The sequence below is a fragment of the Oncorhynchus gorbuscha genome, linkage group LG22, assembly GCF_021184085.1.
Source record: "Oncorhynchus gorbuscha isolate QuinsamMale2020 ecotype Even-year linkage group LG22, OgorEven_v1.0, whole genome shotgun sequence".
Lineage (NCBI taxonomy): Eukaryota > Metazoa > Chordata > Actinopteri > Salmoniformes > Salmonidae > Oncorhynchus > Oncorhynchus gorbuscha.
In genome coordinates, this window is record NC_060194.1 from 5,086,542 (window position 1) to 5,105,481 (window position 18,940).

The 18,940-nt window shown below is 43.3% G+C and overlaps 1 protein-coding gene across 10 annotated transcripts in view; it reads left to right on the forward strand.

Moving 5' to 3' along the window:
* The window catches only part of LOC124009683 (CMP-N-acetylneuraminate-beta-1,4-galactoside alpha-2,3-sialyltransferase-like), an 80,156-nt gene extending 63,608 nt beyond the window's left edge, over nt 1-16,548 (forward strand). For 9 of the 10 annotated variants that reach the window (XM_046321741.1, XM_046321744.1, XM_046321740.1 and 6 more), the window contains 3 exons: nt 2,651-2,797; nt 11,403-11,549; nt 14,167-16,548. In XM_046321741.1, coding sequence (XP_046177697.1) covers nt 2,651-2,797; nt 11,403-11,549; nt 14,167-14,256 — 384 coding nt within the window. In that variant the 3' untranslated portion in view covers nt 14,257-16,548. Of the gene's footprint in view, nt 1-2,650; nt 2,798-11,402; nt 11,550-11,924; nt 12,250-14,166 lie in introns of those variants that run through there. The other variant, XM_046321747.1, reaches the window with a different exon arrangement.
* Nucleotides 16,549-18,940: the final 2,392 nt, after the last annotated feature.

Genomic DNA, 18,940 nt, shown 5'->3' on the forward strand with positions numbered 1-18,940 from the left:
CTCCATTTTTATGGAACGGTCTGCCTACCCATGTCAGAGACGCAAACTCGGTCTCAACCTTTAAGTCTTTACTGAAGACTCATCTCTTCAGTGGGTCATATGATTGAGTGTAGTCTGGCCCAGGAGTGGGAAGGTGAACGGAAAGGCTCTGGAGCAACGAACCGCCCTTGCTGTCTCTGCCTGGCCGGTTCCCCTTTTTCCACTGGGATTCTCTGCCTCTAACCCTGTTACGGGGGCTGAGTCACTGGCTTGCTGGGGCTCTCTCGTGCCGTCCCTGGGGGGATGCGTCACCTGGGTGGGTTGATTCACTGTTGTGGTCGGCCTGTCTGGGTTCCCCCACCCCTTGGGTTGTACCGTGTCGGAGATCTTTGTGGGCTATACTCGGCCTTGTCTCAGGATGGTAAGTTGGTGGTTGAAGATTTCCCTCTAGTGGTGTGGGGGCTGTGCTTTGGCAAAGTGGGTGGGGTTATATCCTTCCTGTTTGGCCCTGTCCGGGGTGTCCTCGGATGGGGCCACAGTGTCTCCTGACCCCTCCTGTCTCAGCCTCCAGTATTTATGCTGCAGTAGTTTATGTGTCGGGGGCTAGGGTCAGTTTGTTTATCTGGAGTACTTCTCCTGTCCTATTCGGTGTCCTGTGTAAATCTAAGTGTGCGTTCTCTAATTCTCTCCTTCTCTCTTTCTTTCTCTCTCTCGGAGGACCTGAGCCCTAGAACCATGCCCCAGGACTACCTGACATGATGACTCCTTGCTGTCCCCAGTCCACCTGGCCATGCTGCTGCTCCAGTTTCAACTGGCCTGGGCCCTAGGACCATGTCCCAGGACTACCTGACATGAGGACTCCTTGCTGTCCCCAGTCCACCTGGCCATGCTCCTGCTCCAGTTTCAACTGTTCTGCCTTACTATTATTCAACCATGCTGGTCATTTATGAACATTTGAACATCTTGGCCACGTTCTGTTATAATCTCCACCTGGCACAGCCAGAAGAGGACTGGCCACCCCACATATGCTCTCTCTAATTCTCTCTTTCTTTCTCTCTCTCGGAGGACCTGAGCCCTAGGACCGTGCCCCAGGACTACCTGACATGATGGCTCCTTGCTGTCCCCAGTCCATCTGACTGTGCTGCTGCTCCAGTTTCAACTGTTCTGCCTTATTATTATTTGACCATGCTGGTCATTTATGAACATTTGAACATCTTGGTCATGTTCTGTTATAATCTCTACCCGGCACAGCCAGAAGAGGACTGGCCACCCCACATAGCCCGGTTCCTCTCTAGGTTTCTTCCTAGGTTTTGGCCTTTCTAGGGAGTTTTTCCTAGCCACCGTGCTTTTACACCTGCATTGTTTGCTGTTTGGGGTTTTAGGCTGGGTTTCTGTACAGCACTTTGAGATATCAGCTGATGTACGAAGGGCTATATAAATAAATTTGATTTGATTTGATTTGATTTGAAATAGGCTATATCTCTCATTTGATGCTATAAGTAGCTTTATTGGAAATGATCAGTGTTTATTGAAAAGCACTGCTGTTACCTGCTAATTGGATGTACCCTTATCCAGCACTCACTCTTAATACTTGTTTGTCTGACTCAGACATGACACTCGTGTGTGTGTGTGTACGTGTACCATGCTCTCCACTGTAAAACAAATGACTTAGTGCTGCTACAGCTCTGCCAAACAGATCCCTTAACACAAGCAGCGTGTTGACAGAGATGAGGTTTTCCTGCCACGGCTTGTGGAGGGCTCGGAGGCCCCTGGTTAAAAACACGTGATCTAACCGCCTATTCCATTATTCCCCTCTAATATCAAGGCGGCAGGGCGGGCGTCTGAATATTTGAACAGGTTTCCCATTTACACCTGCCGACCCCTTTTGAATTGTGTGCAAGGTAGTCAGTCAACCTGTGCTGTTTGTGGCAGACTGCTACTGTTAGTGTGTGTGTGTGGCACATCACAGTACAGACATGATGCCTGAGGGATGTTTTCAGAGGACAAGAGCTAGCCTTAGCTACTTAGTTAACATTATTCAATATTTTTGTGGATTTGGCAGATATTTGTGAAAAAATACTTCAGATTTGTATCTTTATATTCTGACTTTACATTCACATGTGTAGCGCCAACTTTCATTGCCTTGAGTGAAGTATGCGCAAAAGTCTGTTTTTGGCATTCCGGAGCACATGAAGTCAGACAACAGGCCAGTACGTGTCCTTAGATTTGGAAGTATTCTACCTCCGGTGTGGTGTAGCCAGTCGGGTCTGGTCTCTGATGATTGGAGTAGGAGGTACCAGAGGGGTGTGAGTGCTCCCGGAACCCCTGCTGAGGTCAGGGTGTGATTTGGCTCACTTCCTGTAACACTTCCTAGCTGATGAGGGGGCGCTGCTGTGGTCGTAATTATAGTCGATTGGCCATCCTCCATGTTACCCCCAAGGCACAGAGCCATTTTCTCAGTCCGTGTAGGGAGTGAGTTTGTAGGTGGGCCTCTGGTTAATGTGACCTTTTGTCAATGTTATAAAAGATCATCTCTTTGTGTTTGAAACTCTGGCTACCTCATACTAAGTGCTCCTTTGACCCCCCCCCCCCCCCCCAAATTACAAATTGGATTAACATTTTTTTATTTCAATGCCTTTCCTGAAACTCACCATCTCTCTTCCCCTCTCAGCGGGGTACAGAGGGCTTCTGGAAGTCTGTGGCACACTACGTCCCCAGGGAGCCCACAGAGATGCGCATCCTCAACCCCTACTTCATCCAGGAGGCTGCCTTCCAGTTCATCGGCCTGCCGCTCAATAACGGCGTCATGGGCAAAGGGGTGAGTGACACTCGAACAGAAACCCACTCCAGTTTAATGAAAATATTAAACTGGGAAGAATGTCCTGAAAAAACAAAACATGTATGATGCTATGTTTGTGGAAAATGGCATGTCTTCAATCACCTGGATTCAGGTGGATAAGATTCAGCTCAGTTTGCAGCCTGCACGCAAACACATATGCAGACATGCATTCACACATTCAGTACAAAATGCATAGACTCTTACTCACTTTTTTTAAGTTCAAGAATACAAACACAGGCACACCCTGACAGTCGCATTCCCGCTTTCACTCTCTCACACATGCGACGAAGCGGTAGAGCGGTTCCACAGGCAGCCGGGAGCCTTTGACCGAGCGCTCGGTCATAACCAAAGTCGGTTGGACACACTTCAGGCCCCAAACAGTAGATTCGCTGTTCCTATGACAACCACCGCAACGCAGCACCTTGCCATGCCATCACAGGAAATTAAACCGTTAAAGGGATACGGCGAGATTCTGGTATTTTAAGCCATTTTATTTACCCAGTCAGATGATGTGCAGTATGAAGGAAGTTAGTGACCGTTTTGCCAGGCTAACTAGCGTTAGCTTAATGACTGCAAGTCTACAAGTACCAAGTACGGTAGCATTATCCCGCAGTATGAATGACTAATTATAGATGGTCACGGAGCCACAAAGGAGTCGTTAAAGAGCGACACGGCTTCAGGGCCACATTTTACAATGTTTTTTAAAGGAACTGTTTACAGAGGGAAAATGAAGGGCTAGATGTATTACTTCCTTAAATCCTCCACATAGATTCAGTTTGTTCTCATTTTGGTTTTGAGGAGGGCATCAGATGAGGCTGTAGATTCCGGACTGCCACAAGGTCTGCTGGTTTTCATCTCTCCTTGGCACCTAACTAGTCAATCAAATTAATTGATTGTCTTCATGAGGCCACTTACCTGGTTTACTGGGACCGTGTTTGGCTGATCAAAGGGATAGGTTAAAGTCCAGCAGATGCCCTCCAGGATAGAAACTGTACAGCAGACTGGCTTGAAAGGCTAAAGTTCCACAGAGGAGAGCAAGGGAGATGGGTTCGGCCGGGGGTAGGGAGATGGGCTGCAAAAGGGGTTAGGGAGTTGGGAAGGGGTACAAGAAATGTACAGCCTTCTGCCCTGAACACCTGGTCTACAGGAACATGTGTAGAACATGTGGGGAGCCCTGGTACCCCCTCAGTGTGTGTGGGTGGGGGGGCGGGGCTGTCCAAAACAACAATACTGATCAAGGCAGGGTGCAGCCTGACACATCATTCCCCTAAAATGCCCACCTTTCTTGCCCCTGATTAGTACTTGTGTGTGTTTGCGGGCTCACACAGCAGGGGGGACCCTAAGCTACACCTGCCCTAGGGCTCCAAATCAAGCTGACGATTTAGAGGGGGCCTCAACCCCTCCAATTGTCCTCCCCATGTACCCCTAGGCTTTGAGGAAGTGAAGGTCTGCCCTCTCAAACTACTGTGACATTGGGGGTGCGGCTCTTTAAGCAAATTGTTGATCACGTTCAGATCAGGACAAGTTAACAACTTGGGCCCAGAACAAAGCCATGCGCAACGGGGAGTGGGAAAGGAGGGTGATGCCAGACCAGTCACAGACTAGGTGCAAGATAGCACATTTAAAGGAAGATGGAGAATACAATGGCTCATATAGGCATTTTCAGTTTTGATTTGATTTCCCAATGCTTGTTTGTAATACCTAGTGCTCTTAGTGGAAAGGGTGTTGGGTCATTGACGACAAACTCATCTCACCTTCTTATAACGCTTTTTTCCTATATTGCACCCCAACATAAGATACTACACACTATAAAAAAGTGACATGGCGCGGGTCGACTCATAACCCGCAGTCCCCACGATTATATCTGCTGGGCGGGCGGGTTTAGGGTCATGAAATATTGTGTGGATAAAGGCCGGGTTGAATAAAGAAAGAACAATACATAAAAAAAAATATATATATATATATATATATACACACACACACACACTTGAAGTTGGAAGTTTACATACACTTAGGTTGAAGTCATTAAAACTTGCTTTTCAACCATTCCACAAATTTATTGTTAACAAACTATATTTTTGGCAAGTCGGTTAGGGCATTTACTTTGTGCATGACACATCATTTTTCCAACAATTGTTTACAGACAGATTATTTAACTTATAATTCACTGTATCACAATTCCAGTGGGTTAGAAGTTTACATACACTAAGTTGACTGTACCTTTAAACAGCTTGGAAAATTCCAGAAAATGATGTCATGGCTTTAGAAGTTTCTGACAGGCTAATTTACATCATTTGAGCCAATTGGAGGTGTATCTGGGGATGTATTTCAAGGCCTACCTTCAAACTCAATGCCTCTTTGCTTGACATCATAGGAAAATCAAAAGAAAAACCTCAGGAAAAAAAATTGTAGACCTCCACAACTCTGGTTCATCCTTGGGGACCATTTCTAAATGCCTGAAGGTACCATGTTCATCTGTACAAACAATAGTACGCAAGTATAAACACCATGGGACCACGCAGCCGTCATACCGCTCAGGTATGCGAAAAGTGAAAATCAATCCCAGAACAACAGCAAAGGACCTTGTAAAGATGCTTGAGTAAACAGGTACAAAAGTATCTAAATCCACAGTAAAACGAGTCCTATATCGAGATTACCTGAAAGGCCGGTCTGCAAGGAAGAAGCCACTGCTCCAAAACTGACAAACTAAGGTTTGCAACTGCACATGGGGACAAAGATTCTACTTTTTGGAGAAATGTCCTCTGGTCTGATGAAACAAAAATATAACTGTTTGGCCATAATGACCACCAAGCTGAAGGTCACCATCCCAACTGTGAAGAACGGGGGTGACAGCATCATGTTGTGGGGGTGCTTTGCTGCGGGAGGGACTGGTGCACTTCACATAATAGATGGCATCATGAGGATGTAGAACTATGTGGATATATTGAAGCAACATCTCAAGACATCAGTCAGGAAGTTAAAGCTTGGTCACAAATGGGTCTTCCAAATGGACAATGACCCAAAGCATACTTCCAAAGTTGTGGCAAAATGTCTTAAGGACAACAAAGTCAAGGTATTGGAGTGGCCATCACAAAGCCCTCATTCCTATTAAAAATGTGTGGGCGGAATTGAAAAAGCGTGTGCGAGCAAGGAGGCCTACAAACCTGACTCAGTTACACCAGATCTGTCAGGAGGAATGAGCCAAAATTCACCCAACTTATTGTGGGAAGCTTGTGGAAGGCTACCTGAAATGTTTGACCCAAGTTACACCATTTTTAAATGCAATGCTACCAAATACTAATTGAGTGCATGTAAACTTTTGACCCACTGGGAATGTGATGAAAGAAATCAAATCTGAAATAAATCATTCTCTCTACTATTATTCTGACATTTCACATTCTTAAAATAATGTGGTGATCCTAACTTACCTAAGACAGGGAATTTTTTGAATTCAGGAATTTCAGGAATTGTGAAGAACTGAGTTTAAATGTATTTGGCTAAGGTGTATGTAAACTTCCGACTTCAACTGTATATATATATTATTGTGCAAGGCTACATTGTGGTTTTGCGTTTTAGGCTTTCGGTCATTATTGCTTAAGTTTTAGGGCTTAACTTTACGCGAGCCAAATAGCCTACATGCCAATCACCAAACGCTTTTGGGAAAAGGCGGAAAAGTTAGCTTCGATCCACTAAGGTAAAAAGGACAATGCCAGAGTTGAATTAAATAAGAAATGGAGATTTTGAAAATAGAAAGGGAGGACCAGAAAAGTAATGTTTGGGAAAGATTTGGTGAAGTGGTACAAAGAGGATGATAGCAGTGCCGGCAATGTTATGTGTGATGATTGTGAGGCGCTATAAAAATTAGACAGTCACAAGACTGTCTAACATCATAGGCCTATTTGAACTGTAGCCTACTGTTCAGATGGGTTATATGGACACTGACTATAACCTTTCACATTAGTCTTAATATTAACTCCTGCAGAATTAAACATTTCTTGCAGTAAAAACGATACACCAAATGTACATTTTGACTCGTGAACAGGAGTAGAGAAATATGATTCCTTGAGCATTTTCAGCATCTACAGACGGTCATCTATCTTTACCAGCGACATAAAAGCTGATAGTATTAAAACCGCTGGCTTTCATCAAGCTACCCACTCAAGAAAAAGCTTCAAACTGTAACCAATGGTTCAGGTTATCAGTCAACCTACCAGGGTAGTTAAACAGCACAGGAGTGAAATCATCAACATGTAATCATCAACGTGTATTGATCACATCTTCACTAATGCTGCAGATCCATCGGATATAGTGATCACAATATAGTAGCCATATCTAGGAAAACCTAAGTTCTAAAGTCTGAACCTAATATAGTGGTATAAAAGGTCATACAATACGTTTTGTAGTGATTCCTCTGTTGTTGATGTAAAGAATGTGTTTGTGTAATCCATGGTGTGTAATGAGGAGAAAAGATGTTTCACTTGACACATTTTATGAAATTGCTTATCCCAGTTACTAATAAGCATGCACCCATTCAGAAAATTACTAAAAACTGTTAAATCCCTGTGGATTGATGAGGAATTGAAAATTGTATGGCTGAGAGGGATGAGGCAAAAGGAATGGCAAATAAATCTGGCTGCACAACATAATTAAAATAAGAAACTATACTATAAATGACAAAGAATGATAGTAAAATGCTTTGGAGGACCTTCAATTAAATGTTGGGGAAAAAGGTGAACTCGGCTCCATCATTCATTGAATCAGATATCTCATTCATGACAAAAACCGACTGATATTGCCAACTACTTTAATTCTTTTTTAATTGGCAAGATTAGCAAACACTACACATCCATGTATATCTGACCAAATTGTGAAAGACAAGAATTGCAATTTTGAATTCCGTAAAGTGAGTGTGGAAGATGGGAAAAAAACACTTGTCTATCATCAAGGACAAGCCACTGGGGTCTAACAACTTAGGATAATAGTGGACAATATTGCCACTCCTATTTGCCATATATTCAATTTAAGCCTACTAGAAAGTGTGTGCCCTCAGGCCTGGAGGGAAGAAAAAGTATTTCTGCTACTTAAGAATAGTAAACGCCCTTTACTGGCTCAAATAGCCTACCTATCGGCCTGTTACCAACCCATGGTATAAAAATTGTTTTTAACCAGATACATTGCTATTTTACAGTAGACACATTTACAACAGACTTTCAGCACGCTTATAGGGGAAGGACATTCAACAAGCAGAGCACTTACACAAATGACTGATGCTTCGCTGAGAGAAATTGATAATAAGATTGTGGGGGCTGTTAGACTTCAGTGCTATATTGTGGATAAAGAGTTACCTGTCTAACAGAACAACGAGGGTGTTCTTTAATGGAAGCCTCTACAACATAATCCAGATAGAATCAGGAATTCCCCAGGGCAGCTGTCTAGGCTCCTTACTTTTTTTCAATCTTTACTAACGACATTTGAGTAAAGCCAATGTGTCTATGTATGTGGATGACTCAACACTACACGTCAGCTACTACAGCAACTGAAATGACTGCAACGCCTAACAAAGAGCTGCAGTTAGTTTCAGAATGGTTGGCAAGGAATAAGTTAGTCCTAAATATTTCAAAAACTAAAAGCATTGTATTTGGGACAAATGATTCACTAAACCCTAAACCTCAACTAAATGTTGTGATAGATAATGTGGAAATTGAGCAAGTTGAGGTGACTAACCTGCTTGGAGTAACCCTGGATTGTAAACTGTCATGGCCTAAACATACAACAGTAGCTAAGACGGGGAGATGTCTGTCCATAATAAAGTGCTTCTCTACCTTCTTAACAGGCTCTAGTTTTGTCACACCTGTACTACTGTTCAGTTTTGTGGTCTGGTGCTACAGAGATTACAATTGGCTCAGAAAAAAATACAATTGGCTCAGAACAGGGCAGCACAGCTGTGCTTTGGATGTACAGTGGGGCAAAAAAGTATTTAGTCAGCCACCAGTTGTGCAAGTTCTCCCACTTAAAAAGATGAGAGGCCTGTAATTTTCATCATAGGTACACTTCAACTATGTCAGACAAAACGAGAGAGAAAAAATCTAGAAAATCACATGGTAGGATTTTTTATGAATTTATTAGCAAATTATGATGGAAAATAAGTATTTGGTCAATAACAAAAGTTTCTCAATACTTTGTTACATACCCTTTGTTGGCAATGACAGAGGTCAAATGTTTTCTGTAAGTGTTCACAAGGTTTTCACACACTGTTGCTGGTAATTTTGGCCCATTCCTCCATGCAGATCTCCTCTAATAGCAGTGACGGACTTTCAACTCCCTCCAAAGATGTTCTATGGGGTTGAGATCTGGAGACTGGCTAGGCCACTTCAGGACCTTGAAATGCTTCTTACGAAGCCACTCCTTCGTTGCCCGGGCGGTGTGTTTGGGATCATTGTCATGCTGAAAGACCCAGCCACGTTTCATCTTCAATGTCCTTGCTGGTGGAAGGAGGTTTTCACTCAAAATCTCACGATACATGGCCCCATTCATTCTTTCCTTTTTCACGGATCAGTCGTCCTGGTCCCTTTGCAGATAAACAGCCCCAAAGCGTGATGTTTCCACCCCCACACTTCACAGTAGGTATGGTGTTCTTTTGATGCAACTCAGCATTCTTTGTCCTCCAAACACGACGAGTTGAGTTTTTACCCAAAAAAGTTCTATTTTTGTTTCATCTGACCATATGACATTCTCCCAATCTTCTTCTGGATCATCCAAATGCTCTCTAGCAAACTTCAGACGGGCCTGGACATGTACTGGCTTAAGCAGGGGGACACGTCTGGCACTGCAGGATTTGAGTCCCAGGGGCCTAGTGTGTTACTGATGGTAGGCTTTGTTACTTTGGTCCCAGCTCTCTGCAGGTCATTCACTAGGTCCCCCCGTGTGGTTCTGGGATTTTTGCTCACCGTTCTTGTGATCATTTTTACCCCAAGGGGTGAGATCTTGCGTGGAGCCTCAGATCGAGGGAGATTATCAGTGGTCTTGTATGTCTTCCATTTCCTAATAATTGCTCCCACAGTTGATTTCTTCAAACCAAGCTGCTTACCTATTACAGATTCAGTCTTCCCAGCCTGGTGCAGGTCTACAATTTTGTTTCTGGTGCCATTTGACAGCTCTTTGGTCTTGGCCAAAGTGGAGTTTGGAGTGTGACTGTTTGAGGTTGTGGACAGGTCTTTTATACTGATAACAAGTTCAAACAGGTGCCATTAATACAGGTAACGAGTGGAGGACAGAGGAGCCTCTTAAAGAAGAAGTTACAGGTCTGTGAGAACCAGAAATATCTTGCTTGTTTGTCGGTGACCAAATACTTATTTTCCACCATAATTTGCAAATAAATTAATTAAAAATCCTACAATGTGATTTTCTGGATTTTTTCTCTCATTTTGTCTGTCATAGTTGAAGTGTACAGGCCTCTCATCTTTTTAAGTGGGAGAACTTGCACAATTGGTGGCTGACTAAATACTTTTTTGCCCCACTGTATACAAAGAGCAAACCATTAATAATATTCATTCAAATCTTTCCTGGCTCAAAGTACAGGAGAGATTGACTTCATTACTACTGTGAGTGCTATTAACATGTTGAAAGCACAGAGCTGTCTGTTTTTAAACGACTAGCACACAGCTCAGACACCCATGCATACCCCACAAGACATGCCACAGTCTCTTCACAGTCCCCAAGTCCTTAACAGACTAGGGGAGGCGAACAGTACTACATAGAACTCTGTTTCACATAATCAGGTAACTGATAAAAGCAATAGAATCAGATAGAAGCAACACAAACATAGGCACTAAACACATGTACACATGGATTTTGTGTTGTAGATATGTGCTAGTGGAGTATGGGCCTGAGGGCACTCACTTAGTGTGTTGTGAATTCTGTAATTAATTAATTCATTAATGTATTGTAATGTTTTTTAAATTGTATAACTGCCTTAATTTTGCCGGACCCCAGGAAGAGTACTTGCTGCCTTGGCAGCAGCTTATGGGGACCCATAATAAATACAAATACATAAAATATGCAACCAAGTCGAACTGAAATCCTATCAGAAACATGTTGGGTCGTTTTCACAGCTTTTGTATTTCCTTACAACCGGTCAAACTGATGTCAATTGGAAATTTGGCACTGAAAATGTTTCCCATTTTTCTTTTGTTTTTCCCCGGTCCCTAAATGTCTTCAGGGATGACATTACTTTACCTATGTCAACTAGATTGAAGCATTCATTCTATAATTTATGACATTCTGGTGAGCAAGGGTTTATTTAGTCTTCTAGGTTAATGTATACTGCATCTATTTAATCATAGACAAGTTGACTAACAAATTACAGAAATTCTAAACAGAAACATATGTAAATTAGGCAAAGAAAATCCTGCATCCCCTGTCATAAAATCATTCCGCCGTCTCTGATGCGTGCGGGCCTCAGATTTTCACTTCATCGCATAGTCAGGTGTTTGCAGATGGGTTATTAAATATTGCAGGCGGGTGCAGTTGAACAAACAGCTGATCCGTGCACCACTAATGGCCATCTCTGCTTTTCCTTCTCCAGAACATTCCAACCCTGGGGACCGTTGCCATAACAATGGCGCTGCATAACTGTGATGAGGTGGTGGTGGCTGGCTTCGGTTATGACATGAACATGCCTCACGCACCCTTGCACTACTACGAAACAGTCAAGATGTCCGCCATCAAAGAGGTGCGTGTTTTTGTTGCATTCATATCAACTGGAAATGGGTACATCTCAGTAGTCTTCGAGTGGCGTGTCCTCTCCTTGTTTACGCTAAGTCAATGTGAAAGAACTGGAGGGGTGATAACGCATTGTCAGTGCACAAATCCACTGTATTGCTTTCCCCGATCCTGTGTTTTCAGGAGAGTGCAGATGAGAGAGCGGAGACTACATTGGCTCCCCGCTAGACCTGTTAGACTGACGAGAGTGTTATTCCATTATCTGTGTCTTTTGATTGGCTCTCATATCCCCCCTCCTCCCTTTGAACTATGACCAAATAAATTACCCCAAGACGGAGCGTTTTAATCCTCCACTCCAGACTTCATCAGTGTTCTGTTATTACAGATATCACAGAGGGGAGCTGACGTAGGAACTATGAGCTCAGAATGATAACCTTTGTCTAAACTCCCAGTGAACTCCTGACAATGCAATCAATGGAAACATCATAGTAGGTATATAGTCATTGGAACACTAAAAGACTACCGCTCCCTCATGTCCTTCCGTTGGTGGTCATGTGCTGAGGTCACCTCTGAGGGGGTGATGAGATGCAGTAGTATCCTTACTTATTCACTGGCCCGTCCTTGGACACTGTGCTATCTAACCTCCAAACGAGCTTCAATGCCATATAACACTCCTTCCGTGGCCTCCAACTGCTCTTAAACGCTAGTAAAACCAAATGCATGCTTTTCAACCGTTCGCTGCCTGCACCCGCACGCCTGACCAGCATCACCACCCTGGATGGTTCCGACCTTGAATATGTGGACATCTATAAGTACCTAGGTGTCTGGCTAGACTGTAAACTCTCCTTCCAGACTCATATCAAACATCTCCACAATCGAAAATCAAATCAAGAGTCGGCTTTCTATTCCGCAACAAAGCCTCCTTCATTCACGCCGCCAAACTTACCCTAGTAAAACTGACTATCCTACCGATCCTCGACTTCGGCGATGTCATCTACAAAATTGCTTCCAACACTCTACTCAGCAAACTGGATGCAGTTTATCACAGTGCCATCCGTTTTGTCACTAAAGCACCTTATACCACCCACCACTGCGACCTGTATGCTCTAGTCGGCTGGCCCTCGCTACATATTCGTCGCCAGACCCACTGGCTCCAGGTCATCTACAAGTCCATGCTAGGTAAAGCTCCGCCTTATCTCAGTTCACTGGTCACGATGGCAACACCCATCCGTAGCACGCGCTCCAGCAGGTGTATCTCACTGATCATCCCTAAAGCCAACACCTCATTTGGCTGCCTTTCGTTCCAGTTCTCTGCTGCCTGTGACTGGAACGAATTGCAAAAATCGCTGAAGTTGGAGACTTTTATCTCCCTCACCAACTTCAAACATCTGCTATCTGAGCAGCTGCAGCTGTACATAGTCTATCGGTAAATAGCCCACCCATTTTAACCTACCTCATCCCCATACTGTTTTTATTTATTTACTTTTCTGCTCTTTTGCACACTAATATCTCTACCTGTACATGACCATCTGATCATTTATCACTCCAGTGTTAATCTGCAAAAGTGTAATTATTCGCCTACCTCCTCATGCCTTTTGCACACAATGTATATAGACTTTTTTTCTACTGTGTTATTGACTTGTTAATTGTTTACTCCATGTGTAACTCTGTGTTGTCTGTTCACACTGCTATGCTTTATCTTGGCCAGGTCGCAGTTGCAAATGAGAACTTGTTCTCAACTAGCCTACCTGGTTAAATAAAGGTGAAATTTAAAAAAATTAAAAATAAAACTGTCTGACTAGCCCCCTCCTTCAGCCAGCGTTACCCACCGTAGACGTGAGATGGATCAAGGTGCACTTTGGGGTGTTTTTCAACTTTCTCTAGCTTAGTGTAAAGGGGTCATACAGGAGTGAATGTAGAATACCACACTGTACAGCATGTCTGTACACAGCATTTGTATGTGTGTGTTATGTGGATGCAAAGATGTTAACGCAAGAGGGAGGTTGCTTCCATATCATCTACTTTCTGAACTCGCTCCTCATCCCTGGACTTTCAGCCTGAATCAGATAGCAAGGCCTGAAGAGAGACACCGGTGTTACCGCTCACATGGGTTTCCAGACCATGCTCCCTGCAGAGCATTGAAACCCAAGCCCTGGTTCCGTGTGAGTGAGATCCGTCAGTGTCCGGGCCGACCCAGACAGGCCAGGGGGCACTCGAGCGGCTCGGTCCCACAGCTTGGAGCCAGGTGGGTTCCCTGGGGCCAGGTTCAGCCCAGTCCCTCTCAGGCCCCAGAGCCCACCACCTGCTCTGGTTACACACTCTGCCAACCGGACTGAGGGCCTGGATCACAATGGGGAGGGAATCGTGGAGTGGCTCCATATACACACAAACACTCTAATCTATCACACATTTATCAGAAAAACAATGCATGCTTTTACTAAAGTGCCTATGGCAAGGCTCTTAACCAGGTCAAGTGAAATATTTTGATGCAGAGAGATGATGCAAACAGAATAGAATGCAAGGAACGTCCTTCAAGTTTAGGCTGATGAGAACAGGGTCTTTGAACCTGAACTGCACTCATCTGACATTCTTCTTGTTTCTGATTGTGTTCCCTTGCACCTCCACAGTCCTGGACACACAACATATCCAAGGAGAAGGAGTTCCTCCGCAAGCTGGTGAAGGCCAACATCATCACGGACCTGACTAACGGGATCTGAGTCTGACCATCCAAGACGTTTGCCTTTTCCCAAAAGAACTACAGAACAGAGGATGCTGGGAATAAACCTGGGGGGTGGGGGTGGGGGGGACCCAGACCCTGGTGGTCTGCACACTGTCTGAGTTTTTATGTAGAGGAGATTTAAGCGGATGACTCAAAGGAAAGGCGCACATGTGCCTTCTGACCCAGAGGCTCCTGTCTGACACAGCCATTAGGGACGGGCATGGATCGAACGCCAGTAATCTTTACCGTTTTGAAACCAGCGAGCATCGAATGAAACATGAGTGGTATTGGAAGAGGAGGACGGAAGTTCTGACAGACAGATGTAGAAACTGACAGACTGCAGGAGAGAGACAGGGACAGATAGTTACAGCAGTGCCAAATGTACCTCGTTACAATGGGGGGAGGAGAATACCTCTCCCTCTACTGCCTGAATGTATTTACTTTAACAGTGTAAATGTCAAAGATTTTTACTATGCTTTTTAACAAGCTCCAGCGACCTCCACCCCATCCCCAGTTCTCTCAGTACTGTCTTTCCCGGCGAGCCTCCTTCCAGGCCTGGCGGGGAGAAACCTTTTTCAAACCTCCATCTCCCCCTTCTCACTTCCATATCGGCAGGTGTTTTTGAGGCCACCGCGTGCGTTTTGAGATGAGCATTTTGGATTTTAACAGGAAGTTTAAACCTGGATTATTTTATCTTGGTTGAATTTATTTATAATTTAAGGCTGATTGAGCACAAACTTTCTTTTCCGTCTAACAGTTCGCCATTACTTGCTTCCTCAATGACTCACTGTGGTGTCATAAGTTGTTGAGTAGATGTCCCTCAAATCCTAGTATTTCTATTATGGCTCTTCAGAAAGTGTTGTGAATACCATTATGTGAGCGGTGGGGCAGCAGCCTAGGCCTAGGTTACCAGCCACGCAGCGAGAGTGGCGATGGGAACTCTCCATTATTTGTGTGGTGCTGAGAAACATTCCTAATTTGTCCACGTGCAGAGCTTATGTTCCCTTCCGCCATGAAACTATATGTTGCCAAGTTTATTTTCCCTGACTCGTAGCACAATCGAAAATTGTTAACTTAACCTTTATTTTTATTTCTCCTGTTATGATGGTTGAATATACACCATCATGGAAACAGTGAAATGCCCGTTTTAGAGACAACAACCTGGTAGATGGATACACATTTAAAGGGCAAGCAGGTGTTTGTTTACGATAATTCTGTTTATTATCAGTTAATTATTACATGAATTAACCTTGCACAGGCTATATAAAGTTTCAATCTGTGGCTGGTAAAAGTTTGAGTAGCCAATTTTTGCAGCCTTATAGCCTATTCGATTCAGGCTTTCAAATGAAACTATATTGAATGTAAAGGTATTGTTTTATGTCGGCTGTAGGCTTTCATTAGTTAAGAAGGCTAATTGGAAGGCTCTTTTTAAAAGCGATTTGAGTTTGTGCTGCATTGTGAATTATAAGAGAGGTTTATCATTCTCAGTTCATGGCATTCTTTTATCCAAATCTTGAATAGACATGCAGACAAATTAATACAGGGAAAGGGGAACACCTATTACCCTCCTACTCTGGAGTCATAAAAACAATTTAAATATATACTTTTTTTGGCGGGTCACGGATCGGCTCTCTGAACAATTCTATGTGGTTGGTTCGGGTTGTGGAGAAAAATCTGTCCTGATGTCAAATATCGGTTGATGTGCCTGACCCTTGCAAGATTGCAGTAAATTATCCACAGGAGTTGTATTATAATATCCTTTTGACTTGCAATACTGGTATTACAATGGTGAAAGCTTACTGGTCCCAAAGTTTCTCAGCAAAAACACACAAAAAAAAAAAATCGGCCATTTATTTGTTGTTGTTAGTTACAGTTAAGTATTTAAGTGTTTCTCCGTGCACTGCAGTGGTTCAGTATTGACCAGATAAGACCACGCTATGGTTGTATTTTCTGCCTCCCTCTCCGCTTCCCTCGACATCTTCAACAAAACTTAAGAATGTCATTTTTAAGATTTGAATATTTAAAAATGTACCGAATGTAATAATCAGCTTTATATGGTGAATTTGATTCTGACATACGTTTTTTGTTTGTACCTTTTTTGGGGTGACATTTGAGTTGGTTTTTTGAAAGTCAGTCATTTTCTATGAGACTTTTTAAATTAATAAGATTTTTTTTTTGTGCTTCCTGGACTGGACAGGAATTTAAACAGAATTGACCCCAACCCTGTTTTTCCAGCCTGGTCACTAAGCAGAATATAGCTATTAAAACTGGAGACAACAATGACATCATACAGGAAACCTCACCATGTCACTCATTGGGAGAGGTCTATATCAGTTATCACCTTGCCCTGTGCAATCAATCACTGGCAAGGTCATTACACTTCAAATCACAAGTGTTGCTGTTTCTTTTGATATTATATGCAGTGGGGAGAACAAGTATTTGATACTCTGCCAATTTTGCAGGTTTTCCTACTTACAAAGCATGTAGAGGTCTGTAATTTTTTATCATAGGTACACTTCAACTGTGAGAGATGGAATCTAAAACAAAAATCCAGAAAATCACATTGTATGATTTTTAAGTAATTAATTTGCATTTTTATTGCATGACATAAGTATTTCATCACCTACCAACCAGTAAGAATTCCGGCTCTCACAGACCTGTTAGTTTTTCTTTAAGAATACCTCCTGTTCTCCACTCATTACCTGTATTAACTGCACCTGTTTGAACTTGTTACCTGTATAAAAAGACACCTGTTGTTAAGGTTTTCTTCTGTTGAAGGGAGGCGGACCAAAACGCAGCGTGGTTATTTTGATACATCTTTAATAAAGATGACAATAGAACAATATACAAAAACAAGAAACGTGAAAACCCGAAAACAGCCCTATCTGGTGTAACAAACACAAAGACAGGAACAATCACCCACAAAACCCAACACCAAACAGGCTCCCTAAATATGGTTCCCAATCAGAGACCATGACTAACACCTGCCTCTGATTGAGAACCATATCAGGCCAAACACAGAAACAGTCAAACTAGACACACAACATAGAATGCCCACTCAGATCACACCCTGACCAAACAAAACATAAAAACATACAAAGCAAACTATGGTCAGGGTGTGACACCTGTCCACATACTCAATCAAACAGACTCCAACCTCTCCACAATGGCCAAGACCAGAGAGCTGTTTAAAGACATCAGGGATAAAATTGTAGATCTGCACAAGGCTGGGATGGGCTACAGGACAATAGGCAAGCAGCTTGGTGAGAAGGCAACAACTGTTGGCGCAATTATTAGAAAATGGAAGAAGTTCAAGATGACAGTCAATCACCCTCGGTCTGGGGCTCCATGCAAGATCTCACCTCGTGGGGCATCAATGATCATGAGGAAGGTGAGGGATCGGCCCAGAACTACACGGCAGGACCTGGTCAATGACCTGAAGAGAGCTGGGACCACAGTCTCAAAGAAAACCATTAGTAACACACTACACCGTCATGGATTAAAATCCTGCAGCGCACGCAAGGTCCCCCTGCTCAAGCCAGCGCATTTCCAGGCCCATCTGAAGTTTGCCAATGACCATCTGGATGATCCAGAGGAGGAATGGGAGAAGGTCATGTGGTCTGATGAGACAAAAATAGAGTTTTTTGGTCTAAACTCCACGCGCTGTGTTTGGAGGAAGAAGGATGAGTACAACCCCAAGAACACCATCCCAACCGTGAAGCATGGAGGTGGAAACATCATTCTTTGGGGATGCTTTTCTGCAAAGGGGACAGGACGACTGCACCGTATTGAGGGGAGGATGGATGGGGCCATGTATCGCGAGATCTTGGCCAACAACCTCCTTCCCTCCGTAAGAGCATTGAAGATGGGTCGTGGCTGGGTCTTCCAGCATGACAACGACCCGAAACACACAGCCAGGGCAACTAAGGAGTGGCTCCGTAAGAAGCATCTCAAGGTCCTGGAGTGGCCTAGCCAGTCTCCAGACCTGAACCCAATAGAAAATCTTTGGAGGGAGCTGAAAGTCCGTATTGCCCAGCGACAGCCCCGAAACCTGAAGGATCTGGAGAAGGTCTGTGTGGAGGAGTGAGCCAAAATCCCTGCTGCAGTGTGTGCAAACCTGGTCAAGAACTACAGGAAACGTATGATCTCTGTAATTGCAAACAAAGGTTTCTGTACCAAATATTAAGTTCTGCTTTTCTGATGTATCAAATACTTATTTCATACAATAAAATGCAAATTCATTACTTTAAAAAATCATACAATGTGATTTTCTGGATTTGTTGAAGTGTACCTATGATAAAAATGACAGACCTCTACATGCTTTGTAAGTAGGAAAACCTGCAAAATCGGCAGTGTTTCAAATACTTGTTCTCCCCACTGTATATATACAGTGCCTTCAGAAAGTATTCATGCCCCTTGACTTATGCCACATTCTGTTACAGCCTGAATTCAAAATGAATTTTCTCACCCATCTACACACAATACCCCATAATGACATTTGTTTTTTTTATGTATCACATTTATGTCAAATAAAATACATAAATATCTCATTTACATAAGTATTCACAACCCTGAGTCAATACTTTGTAATCGCCGCCAAAGTTGCTTCTACATCTGTCTTTTTTTGGGTACGTTTCTAAGAGCTTTGCACACTTGGATTTTACAATATTTGCCCATTATTC